Source organism: Sardina pilchardus, chromosome 2 (genome assembly GCF_963854185.1).
Source record: "Sardina pilchardus chromosome 2, fSarPil1.1, whole genome shotgun sequence".
NCBI classification, from domain to species: Eukaryota; Metazoa; Chordata; class Actinopteri; order Clupeiformes; family Clupeidae; genus Sardina; species Sardina pilchardus.
Genome location: NC_084995.1, coordinates 30,803,353 through 30,820,798, shown reverse-complemented (window position 1 = coordinate 30,820,798; position 17,446 = coordinate 30,803,353). Strand labels below are relative to the sequence as shown.

Below are 17,446 nucleotides of genomic sequence, written 5' to 3'. Positions count from 1 at the left end.
GGAAGTGTGAATGTGCAATGCGGAGTTCCCGTGCTACTCGTTAAACAATTGTACAGTCTTCATTTAAAATGTGTCCTACAGTGTGATTTGAATGTAGTTGTTTTTAAAGTCAGGGCCATGAAAGCAGATTTCCGATAGACAGGCTAATGCATGTCAATGGGCGCTGTGTTTTGAGTGTGGTGGGCTATAATCCTGGCAACCCGGTCATGTAAGAATGTCCATTTCCAGTCATGTAAAAACGTCCGTTTTGTCTTCTGTTTCATTTGGTTCAAGATGGGGTTGATTATCCCCTGCAGTAAACGGATAAAGACTCTGAAATCATACAGAATATGTGGAAGGATTTATAGCACATTACTGTAGGAATCTGTGGCAATCAAACTATACCAAGCTTATTTGAATAATTTATTATTTTCTTTCTTCAATTTCTTCTATGCTGGATAAAGACACAAATCAAAGCAATAGTTTTTTTCAATTACGCTTTATCTCAGCGGCTTAATATTAGACTATCGTCTCTTAGTTTCCAAGAATAACTTTTCACTTTGAAAAATGATTTCAAGCTCCCATGACTTCTTACTTGAAGGCGTTCCTCAGATAATGCACTTACAATTAAAGTTCTTGCAAGACTTAGAAAAAAAAAGATTTAGAATTTATGATGAGTGCGGAGTAGTTAGAATTCTGGACTTGTACTGTATGCAAGCATCAAGGCAAATATTAAATGGGCCAAGGCCAGGCACAAGACAACTAAGCTTGGTTCAATCATCTTGAACAGAGGAGAAGCGAATGATTAATAACACAAAGTCTTTTTGGGATTTGGGGATGATATTCAGGTTACTGCATTTTGTATCATCAGCATTCCCCTAGCATCATATGTAGTTGTTGTTCACCAGAAAACACCCACCACTACTTACTGTGTTGTATATTTTGTATAACTCAGGTATACTCTCACTGTTGCACTTGGCTTCAGCGCTTTTTGAATGGAGCTTTTTATTACTCAGATTAACGTTTCACCTTTCTCTCCAGTTTAGAAAGTACAGCATTTATGATCCATATAAAAGCCCATTGGCTTAATGTATTCTGTTTCACTCGGCCGCATGCGAGGAGCCGACAGCTTGGAGATAGAGTAGAGTGTAAACACTGCTCTCCTGCCGCAGAGCCCAGTCTGTTTGCCTGACATTGTTTGTCCTCCCCTGTTTATTGCTCCCTCTCATTTCGCTGGCCCCGCCTGACGCTGCACCCCTGGGCACCTGTCATTCCCGCTGACCGCTGATGGATGGCCTCTCCCCCTTCCCCACCCCTGCTGGCCCGGACCACCCCAGACGGCCCGCCGCCACGGAGCTCCCGCAAGACTCCCCACGTCCACGCCTCCCTTATCTCCTAGCGCACGCCATCAAACTGATGGCTTTCTGTCACCAACAGCATATAGGCCCATTCCTCCGAATGTAACACATTTATCTGTGTCAGACCTGCTATAACAGCTATAGTATCTGCTGCAACAGCGGCTGCCATCTTAAGCTATGTTCAGCAGAGAGGGTCATAGAGGCACAGACCAGATGTTTATGTACTGTACGACACTGCTCTACAGATTTCCTGAGATGGGCCAATGGTTTTAACCCTGTCTAAAGATAGACAGTAGTCGATTGTTATCTTGTCAGTATGAAGATGTCGAAATTCATGTTAATGGTAATCATTCATGTTCCAACTTTGAAAGAGCCACTAAGAAAACAGGTGATTTTAGTTATGGTCCAAGTTGTTGATTTGGGAAGCTGGATGTGTAGGAATTCAACATATATTTGATCAATTTCTTTGAGGAAAAACAAAAATTTGCCAGTTCCCATAAAATCCTACTCTTAGCTTCACATTAGTGCCTGGTTATCACTATTAACACAAAAATACAATATTGTAACTAAATAACCCAGTTTTAAGTATTTTCCCTTCTCCATGGCAACAAGGGAGCTTATTTTCCACAGAATGGCCATGACACATGCCTACTTCAGCATGGATCACAATTTAATTATCCATTACTCAGTCAGGGCCCAACCTAATAGGATCCTGACTCTGTTGTGAAATGCTCTTCTTATCACTCCATTAAATTCCCAACATTCAATTACAAGCCCGGTTCATTTTAGCCACTGTGACTCCGCTGAATGCAATTACAAGGCTTTGAAACTCAGAACTCTTAAACGCTTGCCTTCTTTCGTCCATCTGAGCCCAGGGACAATGAGGGTGCCAAAGCTACAGCAAGTATTAATTAAGAATGGACTTCAAAACTTGTGCTAAAAGCTGACAGATATGCTATAGAGTCCCTCGGGTGGTGTCACCATTGGAATGAAAAGCCACCGACACTCAAAGAATGGCAGTATGAATGCAATAACTTTGACGACCCTTCTCAAAATCACACGAAGCGCATTAGCGCCTTCCTCATTCAGTTAAATGCCCTCTGATTTCATTTAAACCTACTTACAACTTCCCCTACAAGCCTCAAAGTCAACCCTGACAGTGTTTTGCATTTGGGAGTTCGGGACATAAAGAAACGCGCATTAAAACAACCCACTGACTTTCCCTCCGTACACATACTGTAAGAGGGGGTCTTTTTTCAGGAGAGGCAAGGATCATTTATACCGCCTTGGCCAGCAAAGGTGACCTTATTTACAAACCCTGCATATGAACCCTGCAAAAGAGGACCTACAGTCATTTCCTGTGTAATAGCCGCATTGTGCATAAGCCACAGGACAGTATTTTATGCAAGTTAAAAGAAACAAAGTCATATTAATAATACCATATTAATTGCCCCTCGGTATTAACCTCATAGCTGAAGAAATTTTGCAAAATCAATGTATGAGCCGCGGCTAATAGTTGGGAAATTACAGTAGACTAGACGAAAATAAAATGTCAGAGGACCTATTAAATAGTGTGGCACATATTGATTTAATATCTCACGCTTGTTCGCTCTCAGAATTTCCTTTCTTTCTTCAGTGCTATGAACACTGTAGCCTATTCTGTCTTGCAGGGATGCAGAAACATACAAATGCAGAAACATACTGCAATGTGTATTTTTTCAAGATTTACTCACTTTAAATAATTAGCTGCACTCCATCTGATAGAAACAGATTTGTGAATAAATATTACATTTCATTCAATGGAGCCAATCTGATGAGGCACTATAGAGCCACAAAAATGCAATCAGTTGAAGATGACTTGTTTGTAAGTTTCCGATATTGATTTGGTAGTTTGTGCTCAAGCGTAGCTTGTGTCTCAGCAGAGGCAGGTAGTTATCCAATGATGTTAGAGAGTGCACAGATAAAGATAACAACCTGACAAAGAGACCAAATGATGGCAAAGCTACCTATCAAAGGGGAAATCAAGACATCAGTGATTCCTTTCATTTCTGATGACTGTAATTAGTACAATCCCCTGTACATACATTTCAAAACAACCAACCATACAAAGGAAACTCAAAGGGACATTCAGGGCCCAGCATGACATTTTAAGCAGCTTTTAGAGCTTTCAGTCCAAAGACAATCATCAAAACACTAACACAAAAATAATAACTGAATGGTTCATCAGTGTCATTAGTATGATTATATAAGACTGTTTGACTAATTGTGAGCAATCAGTTAGGCAGGGAAGTGTAGTAGATGGCAATTTTTACTCCATTCACCCTGATTCTATAACGTCATGCTTTTACATGTAGCTCATATTTTGATGGTCATTCATTCCTCACACAAAAGACGATAAGAGCCTAAATGACATAACCAGCCTGACCTTTTTGAAAAATAAAGACACTAACCCTGTCAAGAAGTCTCAGATATCAACTAACAGCTCCGCTGCATTTACAGTACGTGATCAAAACACACTCATGTGCACCAAACTCTACTGCGCGCGAGTGGAATGACTGCTATTCAAATATTGAACTTAGAAAGTAATGCAACAATGATTGTTTTTGATACTTGATAAATAAAAAACAAGATGTCAAGAGAACATGTAATCTTTAGTGTGAAGTAGTTCCACAAATCATCACAGCAATGCTTCTGATTAAGTCTGGATATATGTCAAATATGAAAACCATGGTGCACAAAGCAAACTAAAACAAATGGCTATACTCATGTGCTACCATTAATGCCATCCCAAATTCACCCCCTTAATGTCCCACTGTAATTCCTCAGTTTAGCTTCCCAGTTGGTTTATTTACCAGACTTTCTCTTACTGTCTTCTCTCTTTGTTGGTATGTGTGTGTGTGTGTGTGTGTGTGTGTGTGTGTCTGTGTGTGTTTGTCAATCCCAATAACCCTTTCTACCCCAACATATACTCTCTCTCTCCCTCTCACTACTCACCGCCCTCTCTCTTTCTCTCTCTCTCTCTCTCTCTCTCTCTCACACACACACACATCAAACAAACTTTGTTTATATAAATCCAACTCAAGTGTCATCTTTTTACTTTGCCCTTCCCATAGTGCACAGATCAAAGGGCTACAGTGTCACATCCCTATCCTTGCTAAAGGTGGAGGTGTTTATGGAACATTGCAGTCTGCCTCCGAGGATTCCGAGAGAGGGGGCACGTCACCGCATCTGTAAATCCAATTTGAAATGCCCGGAGATAAGGTGCCAGGGAAATTGGGTTTTTAAACAAGGATGATATGGGGCAGACTTAACATACTGCTGCCATCACAAGAGTGTGACAAAACACTGCGAACAGGAGTCGGGATGCTGAGGTGGGATGGAGGAATCCAAATGGCTTCAGCACACCAAACGGAGAGCTGTGAAAGGAAGACACTATCCACCCTACTGGGCAGGATACAAATCTATCCGAAATATTTGTATGAGGTTTGAATATTTACATTCCACGGACTCCAACAAAGAATTTCTAAAGCAAGCAATGGAACAAGTGTGCAAGAAGAGTTATGCACAAGCTGTATTGATTATTTAAAAGAATGAGAAGAGAAACTCGCACTGAAAAGAAGAGAAACTCACACTGAAAAGAAGAGAAACTCACACTGAAAGATTTGGTCATACAGTAATAGGCTCTCGTCTTTTTCCTGTTTCTCCATAGTCCTCACATACATATACCTACTGTATGCCTTGACATGCTGAAAACACACATACACACACACACACTCAAACCCAGCAATGTGGTCACATCTAGGTATACAGGAGTCACACACTCGCATTGCTCCGACCAAGCTCTGGCATGCTCACAAAACCACACACACGCACACACACACACACTCCTGAACTAACCTGAGCTAACTCTAGAAACTGGCTCAAAATGAGTGTGCCTGAGGGACAGAGCTGAGGACAGGAAGTTATGAGTTTTATGGGTTTTGAAAACAATATGGCCCCTGGAACTTGAGGACTGTTCTCGCGCAATAACAACACAATAACCATCAGGCTAAATTAGAGGGTCTGAGATGTTGCATTCATACCACTGAAGTCTCCTTCTCATTATATCTACCTAATCGCACCTAATCAGCATTTAGAGCCATTTCTGTCTCAAATATTGCAACGATAAAAGACTAAATCTCTTTAGCACTCAATCAAAGAACAATTTGCATCCAGTGTTTTAATGTTCTTTTGTTATGCCGTAAGTATTGTAGATTGATAAAAACGTAAAAGAAACGTTATAACAAATAAATCAAGGAGGCAAAGGAGCGCAACAGCCTTCTGCAGAACCACATTTGTATGAAAATAACAGGACTACTTCCAAGCACACCAGTGCATTTCTGTATAATATGCATGTAAACAAAGGATCCTTACCTTCCTTGAGGAGGAGCTGGTGTCAATCTTCAGCTGAGTGGCAATCAAGACAGACATGCCTTCACCCGTCTACGTGTGTCTCTGGTAAGCACTTCCTCACACACAGCTCGCACCCACCCACATACAGTGCACACACCAATACGGGTGCCTGACAGACCTCTAGCCGTACACACTGCCTCGGACAGTGTGTGTGTGTGTAAGTTTCAGATCAGAGAGGTGGCAGAAGAGCTGTGCTGGACTGGGTGGGACTCGCTCCCTGCTCCCCACCTCTCTCACACTGTGGCGCTTGACACTGGATAGTAATTCCTCCACACGTGCTCTATTAAGCTGTGTCTCTAAACACTCCCCCCTCGCACACACACACACACACACGCACACACACGCACGCACACACACAGTAAAAGTTACCCATCAGTCTCTCATTTTGTCACTGAATCTTCATTTCCTCAATCGCTCTCTCTCACTCCCCTTCTTTATCCCTATTCCTTGAACCTGATGGAAAGCACTTGCAAATTCAACAGATGCACACACTGACAGATTGTGTGTGTATGTGTGCGTATGTTTTTGTACATGTCACAGGCATACATTTGTCTGGCAAGTGAGTGCATTTATGCATGTGTTTCTATAAGTATGCGTGTGAGTTCGTGCACGCATGTGTGTGTGTGTGTGTGTGTGTGTGTATGTGTACACAACACATGTGTGTGTATCTGTGCAAGAGTGCACTCTCCAAGATGGATCAATTCAATCAACCGCGCTGTTAGGCTGTGATTAAGTGCAGGTAATATTTATGCTGCACGGCTTGCACCTCGTAAACCACGGCCTTCCCCAATGGACAGGAACCTGGCACGTGTTTTATTTATGTAGTGTTTGTGCCCCGTGGATCCGATCCTGAGACAGTCAGTGAATAACCAATTTGCCCTATCAAGCCCCACCACACTGACGAGGAGGAGAGGAGGAGGCGCTGTGTGGGGGCATGGCTCTGGAGAGATTAGAATTCATTAAAAGACAAGACTGTTTTAATAAAAAAAAAAAAAAAAAGCCACCAGCATTTCCTTGTTAGCGGGCTTTTCAATTTACGCCGTGAAACCAGACAAAGCCAGTCGACAGGGCACAATACCTCTGGAGGAGAACCCACTGAGAGCATATAGAGAGCCGTGATAATGACTAATCCAATTAATTCAATATGGCAGAGTGTCACAATGCTGCAAAACCAGCCAGACGTATCAAGCTGTCGCCGGGCACAAAGTTTTGCGCGGCTGGATTCTGTTTGTGTTTATCGTACCTTCCACAATCTGGCCTCCACAGGAAGCATCTCTGCGCTTGGCTTCATCAAAGGCCAAGGACTACAAGAGGTAAGATACGGCTCCGATTTAGATTCACTCTTCTCCCTGACTGACATGTATACTATACTGGGCCGAGGGTGATTGAAAGCAAGCAAGGACCCAGGGCCAAGGGAGAGCAGTGGATCATAGTTTGTCGCCATTACGTGAGGTGAATAAAGCCACTGTGATAATCTGACAAAAGGATGGACATACCCGTAGCACTGTTCATGTCAGTACAGTATATGACACATGTCAAGTGACAATAAAGATCTTGACTTGCTTCCAAAAGTTTCTGCGTTCTCTACAAACGTATAAGTTGCACAATACCATTATCTCTCGCGCCACATCGTTTCTCTTCATTTACAGCGTCTTTGTGAGCAGTGCGAGAACGTAAACGAAACATAAATCACACAGACGACAACAATCATCAGCACAGATGAGGATCAGGCGACAGAAAAAATAAACTTCTCTTGGATATTGCTCAACTCCCGAATCTTAGAGGCTTGACGTAATGACAAATAAAAAATCAGAGACGACGACAAAAAAATGAGAAGAAGAAAAAAATAATGAAAGGTCAGAATCCATATTTCATGGTTGAAGGTTTGACTTTTCATTTCATTCCCCTAGAGGCTGCACCCCTAACAGGCTTTGGGCCTTTACTGCCTCTCATAAAGGGTGAAATATGAAGAGAGCTGTGGCTCTTTACCTCCCTCCATTAGGATCTGTTTAAGGAGCCGTGGCCACGCGTGCATGGGGCCCAGCCCAGCCTGGGTTATCTGCATGTGCAGGCGCTCACAGGGAGACAAGCTGCACACACGCGCCTTTCACTCTATTTTCCCAAACTCTGTCTGGCTTTTCATAGCCAATTTAGCATGGCTGCAACTCCTTTGGTGAATCATAATAAATAAGAGAGTTAAAACTGGAGGGGGGGGGTTGTTTTTCAGTGGAGGGGAATGGCATGCATAGTTAAATGTGGAAAGTTCTTACAGTACAGTATATTTTGAATCCCCATGTTTATCTCTCTGTTCCCCAGATTATATGTACATATATGCATTGTCAAAAGGCATTCCAGTGATGTAGCTCAATCAAAGGCTTGGGAATTAAGTCAATTAAATAATGAGTAGCTTTAATATCAGCATAACATAAATTCAAAGCCGAAGCACAAATGGAGGTTCACATAGGCATTTGTAAATGATTCGCTGGGGACATCATTGGCCCCACACTAAAGCATACCTCAACACTGTGGAACAGGAATCATCATTCTCTCATTTGGTCTGCTGAGTTTGCTAATATTCAGCCACCCAAGGCCCTGTGGCTGAGCTGCTAGCCGTGACGCAGAGCAAGATGAACAGCGCTAGTTGGGCCACAACAACACATTAAATCACACAACTCTTGCAGTGCCACACGCAGCCACCACAAATTAAAACCGCATCCACGTCACTACAAGTCAAGAGAGGGAGCAAGCCGAGGGGAGGGAAAGGCCAATTTGCGTCCGTGCAACCTTGTAGTGCAAAGTCCTTGTTTTTCTAGTTCCTTCGCCCCTTGTGTCTGATTCATTTGTAATGTATTGATTATATTGGCCGACCTGTGGAAAGCAGGCTGATCCAGGAACAGATGCATTCCAGGAACAAGGAGCTTGTGCTGGGCAATGTAAGCAGCCTATGGTGGTCTCTCTGCCCCAGCGGGACGAGGCTCAACGGGGGGGTGTCTGACCATGGCAGCGGCCGCGACCCTGGCTACACTGATGAATGCCATTGATTCCGGGCGGATTGACAGCGTCCGCAAGCTCCCTTTCAGCCACTTATTTCCCCGCAGAGCCATGAAGGCGAACCTGCCACTGCCACATAAGCTGAGTTACGCTCGACCAGCGCCCCATTACACGACCGCTTTAGTGACCGTGTGGGCGGCTGCTCTCTCAGGCAGTGAGTGACCGACAGTTTGGGGAGGAGGAGCCCATCGTCGCCTCGTAATGGCAACACGTGAGGTGATTAAAGAACTGACCGGGGAGCAGAAGGACCGCCTTTAACACCTGAGAATGGCCCAGTCCAACTAATCCTGGACAGGTCACATCAATTTTGTTTACAGCCCCAGGGAGAGGCTATGGCCCAGCCAGGCAACGCATGAACATGCTGAAATCTGTGGGGAAGAAACGAGGAGTGGGCTTCCCACTTTACGCTGTCTCAACACTAACTTATGTTGGCAATCAAAAGCAAGTGATTTTACCCTGGGTACCACCAGACTAGACTAATTTGAGTCCCAATAGGAATTACCTATTCTGCTGCAAAACTTACAAAACAACCGATATTTGGTTAACATGGCTCAATCTAACAACACACTTTTTTTGTTTTCACATCAAAAGAAAAGTTTCAGCAGCAATCACAGGTTCAGTGACGGTAAAACACCTTCAAATCTGTTTATCACAAGGGCATAGGCTAGTTTGACATTAAGATGGTAACCTCATGCAGAAAAGGGCTCTAAATCACTGGTTAAGTAGAAACAAGATCTGAGGAAGCGTAAATGATGCTGTCCAGACTCATGGGCAGGGATAAATTCACCAAAGCAGCGACTGGAGCTGGATTAATGTGTGCTTCATAAATGAAACGCATCCGGTTAGGGCCAGACAGACAGGCATAAAAATAACAAATGTTGACGATCAGTCCCAGTGCGGTGCCGGTGCCAGTGCCAAGCGCTGAGCCAATATAGCACCTCATTGGGCTCGAGGACTGGACAAGGGATGGGGCGGGAGGGAGGGAGGGAGGGAGGGAGACACTCTTCATAGGAAAGCGCATTGGCAACTTTAAGTTCTTAATTTGGAAAGTTTAAGAGTTTTGCAAAACTCTGAGTTGGTGTCTGTGTGTGTGTGTGTGTGTGTGTGTGTGTGTGTGTGTGTGTGTGTGTGTGTGTGTGTGCACGCAAACGCGTGTGTGTGTGTGTACTGTATGCATTGTTGAGGCATATGAAACACAGGTGATGAATTATGAATGCTTGATGTTTCACCATTTAATTAGATGGTCATGAAACACTGTTGTCATAACCTGTGAAGTTAATTATTTAAATGTAAAAACATCAATCATGGGTGGTATTGGCAGCATTTGTAAGTCTGTATTATATATATCAATTCGAAACTGTGACGTTTTCAATTCCTAGAGATGAAATGACTCACTGGCTCCGTTCGAATCGGGTAAAACTGCTGCCTTCTAAGATATCTAACTAGAGAGCAAGGCAGCGAAGTATGTGGGCTACTGTACATGTACACTGACCGGATTAAAAAAAAAATCAGCTTTATAACTCTGTACGTAAGGTCTTCTGCTCCTTCTCACACCAAACAGCTTCAACCTTTTATCTTATCAAAATCAGCGTAAATTAAATGCTAATAACAGTAATTAAATCATGTGTTTTCAGCTGAAAAGGAATAATTAGTTCCACTTATGAGTTCAGTCAGAGGGGGCAGGTCCCCACCCTAGAACAAGACTTGCATCACTCTGGCAATAGAGAGGGTATTTATGACATGACTTCAAAAAAGACAAGGCAAATAACACAAAACTCATGCACTGCGCTCCTTCCAGCAGAATGACTGTGAAATTGTTTCTTTAATGATCAGATCTTTGCCCTTCAAAATCCTCTACCTACAACCTCCACAGCAGAGTTCACACAACTCTCTAACAAGCAGCTATATCTGATGGAAGCCAGTGTTGACTGAGGAGTCTGCAGCCGTGACAGGACCAAGGACATGAAGAACGAGTCTGACTCAACACAGCAGGAGCTTGTTACATCACGGCTATCTATACTCAATAGCTGTGTTCAGAATAGGCACTCATTACACGGTGCACTATATAGTGAATAAGCACTAGATAGATAGATAGATAGATAGATACTTTATTGATCCCCAAGGGGAAATATAGTGATCGAGTGGACGTTCCAAACACAGTTAATGACTATTAAATGCACCACGGCTTGGGTAGCCACTCCAAGTCGACTCTCTGGTGGACATCTAGCCAATAACCAACTCTCTAGTGGATGTATCAGTTCACAAGCACTCCCGATGGGGTAGCTTCAGTAAGGGTTTTGCAGTCTGAGAACCAAGACATAACACCAATTATTATTATTTAAAAGCTGGGTATAATGTGAAAAGTCATAGAAAATTAACAAGAGAACGACAGCAGTATCTGTCACACCATTCTAGCTGGCCCTTAGGCTGATACAGTATATGGTGTAGTTTTGAGCTTTCACACTATGCACTAGTAGACACACCACCCACACGTCTCCACCACCAAACCTCACTGGCTGTGTATCGACAGAAAAGCTCTTTAAATATGGACACGCTGTCGGAATATGGTCAACCCAAGTCTCCAGCCACTTCACCACATCAATGGCAAGACAGATACTGCACCAACAAACCTTGGAATGCCAAAGTATGAATGGCGCAACCATCCATAATGTATATAGCAGAAAAACAGCGGTATGGGCAGAGGGGTAGTGACCACACCGCAGCCTTGAGCTGACAGCCCAGAGGACTGATTTACCTCCATCACTTTTCAATCACATTGATTTACACCACACCAGCCTCACTATGGACACAGTTGCAGCAGGCACAGCAGCTACAGTAGGACCAATGTCCATGAGTTTAAACTGCAACAGGGTAACGGGCCCTCTGTTCTAGGTTATGAGACTTGGCAGATGCACTATAATAATCTTAAGGAAACAAAATATTATTGTGTAAATATATACAGACTATAGAAATAGAATATTAGTTGGAAATGTTTCAATAAACACTTCTATTTATGCTACTTTGAGGAATCTACTCTGGCCTATTTGATGCCATCAAATGCATCCTTCTTTGAAAGACTCTGTATACAACAATGACAGGAAATAATCATTGAGCAGTTATTGCAGCTTAAGATCTGACACAAGGTCTGAATATCTATCTAACAGCGCAGAAAGTACTTTAACACTGTTGGATATTGGCATTCAAAACTTTAGAGTAGGTCACATTAAGTTCACCTGCAAAGATTATAGTGGATTTTTCACCTGAAAGCCAGATAACCCTGACTTTTTGTCAGTAGTGTATGTGTCTGACCAACACTCCAATATCAGACACAATCTAACCCCAAAGCACACAGCAGCCTGGCTCCATCGTGGACACCAGTGGTGGGAATATGCAATGATCTATTGAGTAACAGACACAGTTTTTCATTCTTGTTCCTCTGTCTAAGGCGATGGTATAGATGGAACCTCCTTCTGAATAATAAAGACTATGTCCACGCTGTGGGTTCTGTGTCAGCATTAACCACCACAAACAAACCTAGTTGTTGTCCAGACGTGAGGTTTTATTATGCTCAAACAAATTGATGGCAGCCTAATAATATACACTTTTCATTAAAGATGAACGATGAAAATCAATTCACCACCACACGCATTGCAGGATTGCAAAACATCTGCAAAACATCTCCAGCAGGACTGAGACTTCCCTCACCCACATCTCATACCAGCAGAGGGCATGTGTGCGCAGTGTTTTAAACACTCCAGCACTAGACTTATATGAATCTTCATTCATAAACTACTGTATGCTAACACAGTATAGATATACCAATATGCTAATTATTCAACCACAGAACTCAATGCTCAATCTGTTCAATAAGCTGAATAATAAGCTTATAGGAATCTTTCCTTTAACCAAAACTAAATCTACACAAAATTCAGTGTTGTAAACCCCAACAGTCAAACTAACTCAAAATATTTGAGGAAACGAATTACCTATATTTTTTCGTACATAAAGTTATCAAATCATTTTAAGCTAAAACAATACGATTATATTTATGGTGACTGTAAAGTTCTATATACTGTATTGCATTTCTCACCACTGAGCAATGGGTACTAGTACCAGATAGCAGCACATTAATTTGCCATTAACAGGGAAGACACAGATGTTCAACACAGTTGGACAATAAAACCATGTGACAGCTACAGATGTGCAACTTGTTATCGGTTTCACATCGAGAGCACAGAATACTTGTTGAGTCAAGTGGGTCTCTTAAGTTTTGCAGTGGACTTCACAATGGTTAGCCTGGCCATACTCCACTTTAAAGGAACCATATGTAAGATTCTGGCCAAAACTGGTACTGCAATCACTTTCAGAATATTGTAGAGTGGTGTATCCCATCCCCCTTCCCCCTGAGTTGAAGTTGGCAACCCAGATGCCGAAATACTACTGATTTTGTGATTAGTAGATAGGTGGAGGGTGGCGCATCAGGCCAAAACACAAAATATGTAAACATCAACATCAGTTGAGGGCTGCAACTTTTTAAATGACAATATCCTGGCCAGACTATGTTGTCAGTGATATAAGTATTTGAAATGAGCATGATTTCTTAATGTCTAGTGACATATCAGGGCCATTTTATGATTAATGGAAATACATTTCTTACATACAGTTCCTTTAACTGCATCTACCCACCAGCACATATTAAAGTTCACTATTAAGACACAACCCACGTCCAACCTTGCATCAATATCTTAGCGTTCAGGCAGTAATGTCAAATCCACACCTACTATTCAAAAGGCTTGGTCTTCTGTCTCTTAATCAGTCATGGGTATGTTTCGGGCACAACATCCTATCAACCAATGAGAGTGTCATCTTTCAAATCCTTTAACAGCAAGCAGCGCAACTTCAAACAGCAGCACATTTAAAGGAATCTGCTTGCATGTAAGACCCTGTATAGAACACAGGAATTCCACTCAATCTTGCTTTACTGAAACCTATTTGTGATTACATAGTCTCATAGGCAAAACAGTTCTACACAGTTATCTATCTATCTATCTATCTATCTATCTATTTATCTATCTATCTATCTATCTATCTATCTATCTATCTATCTATCTATCTATCTATCTAATGCAAGGAACGCCTGTCTGTGTGTCACTCTGTCTGTCTGTCTGTCTGTTCCACACATAACTCTCGAACCACTAATCCGACTGCTCTCAAATTTGGTGGGTGTCATCCTAATGGCACGAGTGTGTGCAGTGCCAAATTTCACGTTATACGAACAAAAAATGCCACATCTACGGGCTCTGCACTAGTTTCACTAATGATTGACAAGGTGTTACAAAAACATAGCCTGAAAAAAGAAACCCTTACCCCAATAATGTTCGAATGAGTGAATAAAAAATCATAAGGATGTTCATCCTGCAGAGTTGTTTGGGACTGCTTGCTAAGGGCTGCTTACAGTACATCTCATGACAGTGCAGCTTCAGTTGTGCTTTACATGCGCCTTTCACTACAGACCAGGTTTTTCTGGGTCATGATTTTTAGAGTGCGAAGACGGCGAATTTTGACTATGTGTTAGATAAGAATGAGCTTTGCGTCGCGCTTTGCACCACTTTGTGACACGTTTCTGATCACCAAAATAGAGCCCTTTCAGTTAAGCTTAAGGTTGTTGCAAAGGAACATGGGAATCTAGGTAATCCCAAAAACAGTTGAGTAGCTCTTTAAACTTGAACCTGAACCTGAACATTTTTAGTTTCCAAATAGTCATGCGCTACTTTAATTTTTTTTACTGGTTAAGTTGTGTTAAATCATTATTTTGAGTTAGTTTGACTGTTCAGGTTTAAAGTCACCGATAGGGACGATTGACTGTCAGCCCTGGAATTGCAGCGCCTCCCACCTCTCCTTATTCTCCCCACATGGTGCTAGTGGGCATGGCTTACACTTACACCCTATCTCCACTATAGGCTTCCCAAGACTACGGCAAGCTGGCAGCATACTCTCAGACTATCCAAATTCCAATTCTGATGAGTAATTAGTGTGAATTATGTGTTTATATTGACACATATGTACAGTAGGTATATTAAATATCCAAACAGATTTCCCATTAGCCTATACATTAGCAACATTAGACTTTATGCTAAAATATGTGCAATCAATAATATGGCTGAAATATTGAACACTTGGCTTTATGAATACAATTATGTGTAATCATCATGGCATAGAAACAACAGTAACAGCACATGCATTCCTTCCCAAACATGAGGGGAGACTATGCAGACCCAGGACCATGGCAGATACTAAATTAAGTGAAATAACCATTTGTAGTCTTTGTGTAGACTGGAATATTTAAAATTTCAACTGAATATGAAAAATAACAATTAATTAAACTAGACATGATTATAATCCTTACCACTGACATGTTCTAGAGTGATAAAAAATGTTGTTTTGAAAAGTTTGAATTGCTTAATTGATTAAAGAGACTTGAAATTACTTCACTCGACTTTAAATATGAAACTGATACTTTCTACACTACAAAGACAATGATAAATGTTTTAATATTGCTATGCTCTTTTGAACTTAAAACTGGCTCCAGTGTTTAGTGGGGCACAGAAATGAGGAGCACAGCCATGATTGGCCGATTCACATGGGCCTCTCATGACCTCTGGTGGTGGAGATCGGGAATGCATTTTTTTTAGAACACTGAGGCAAACACAATGGAACACATCTCTGAGTGATGAACAAGTTGGGCTGATGCGACACACATGTGCTTTGTGTATCAAAGGAGTGCTCTCTGTCATAGAGATTCTCTCCTGATCCAAGCACAGCTCCTTACCATCCCTCTTATAGTCTGGCAGGCCTCTTGAGATGTCTGTGGACAATGGAGTCCACTGTGGCTGGAATCTATACACCACCTTACAGCAATTCCATTACTGTATGCTGTGTAGCTAACCTCATCTTGAGGGCTGTGACTGAGACATTTCTCTTTTCTGTAAGTCTTCTTGTGGGCAATTCCCACTGAGTGACTCAATGACATAGGTCAGGGATTACACAGACAGTTCTATGTCTGAGGGATCCCTCTTGACAAATAGGACAATATGGTCTACCACATAGCACACATGAGAGCAGTCCCGCAGGCCTTATGATAAAGCTTTCCAATATGGCTGTTATTTCTGCTAATTCATCATTTAAGCTCTTCATTTCATAGATTTTATCCCTGAAGATTCTCACTTATGTGTGTGTGTGTGTGTGTGTGTGTGTGTGTGTGTGAGAGAGAGAGAGAGAGTGTGTGTGTGTGTGTGTGTGTGTGTGTGTGTGTGTGTGTGTGTGTGTGTGTGTGTGTGTGTGTGTGTTGTAGCCTGCATGCCACACTGGAATGTCATGGTCCTCTGACTCTAACACTGTTTGGAGTTCCTATTCCTACGATTAAGTCCCAGGAGCTCAAAACCAAAATGGACAATCAACTAATTATTATCCATATCACAAGTAGGCCTATCATCTTTACAGTGAATGAAAGCAAGTCATTAAGGTAACATCCCATCTTCCTTAGTCACATTCAATTACACATTACAAACACACTCTGAATCTAAACCCTTGTGAATGTAGGCTGCATATTATTTAAAAAGTATAGGCCTAGGATTGAATTTAGCATTTCTTGTGTCAATGATTGTACTCATCACATGCATCTGTGCTTTACATGGGACATGTGTGTTGTGGATTACATGGGGCATTAGTTTGATGTCTCATCTTTAGTACCTAGGTGCAGTAGCCTATAATTCAATTTCACACCTGGGTCCATCATTGTGAAACTAAATGTAGCGGAAACAGACGCTTTTCGCTTTTTGCTTTAAACATTGGCAAACAGGAGGATACGATCCAGCTTGACACGGCTGGAAAGAGGTTATGGGTGGACCACACTGAAGCATGGTGTGCACATCAAAGGGAAATATTTAGGACTGTGTTAACACACTCTCTCTTCCGTGGTCATGACTTTGCCAATATTCAATCACTTGTAGGTCATTGTTAAAAGGCCTATTCATACAAAAATATAGATTTGGATAGAATGGAAGAAAATGGAACTTGAGGGTACACAAACATTGAATTCTACAGTGCATTGTCCCACTAATTACCATCTACCATTCCGTAAACAGGTACGGCGTGCTGGCAAAAAATGTCCAGGCTAACAGCACTATCTCACTAAAGCATGACAGTATCACTCTATTTGGCACGAATGTTTCAAGGAGAATGAGTTAAACGTTCAAGAATTCTAGCATTCATTCCAAAACAGATCAAATCAGATTCGTATTTCCATAAATTGCCAAGGGGTAGCCTACTTCAGACCATGTAGGCTAACTGATGGGACAGAAGTTTAAAATGCGCTTACCTTCTCTCCTTTGACCGAGCCTCTTCTGTAGTTACCTGCGCCTGCTGATGAGTTCATGTCTCCTTTCCCTGCGACAAAGCGCATTAAAATCAGCGTTTCGGCAGATAGGTTTTCAAGTCATTTATAGGGAGGCCGAAACGTGTCAATGTAAATATTACCTTAGCGCGCTTTTCTATTCCACTCTGTTCCTGATGGTGCGGCGCTCTTTTCTGAAGTTTCCGACTCGCAG

The 17,446-nt window shown here is 42.1% G+C and overlaps 1 protein-coding gene across 1 annotated transcript in view; it reads right to left on the bottom strand.

Annotated features, from left to right (window-relative positions):
* LOC134070233 (dipeptidyl aminopeptidase-like protein 6) overlaps positions 1 to 17,294 on the bottom strand; it is a 96,891-nt gene extending 79,597 nt beyond the window's left edge. Inside the window, exon 1 of the mRNA XM_062526520.1 lies at positions 17,218 to 17,294. Within this exon, the coding sequence (XP_062382504.1) occupies positions 17,218 to 17,274 (57 nt within the window). The 5' untranslated portion in view covers positions 17,275 to 17,294. The remainder of the gene's footprint in view (positions 1 to 17,217) is intronic.
* Between the last annotated feature and the right edge of the window lie 152 nt (positions 17,295 to 17,446).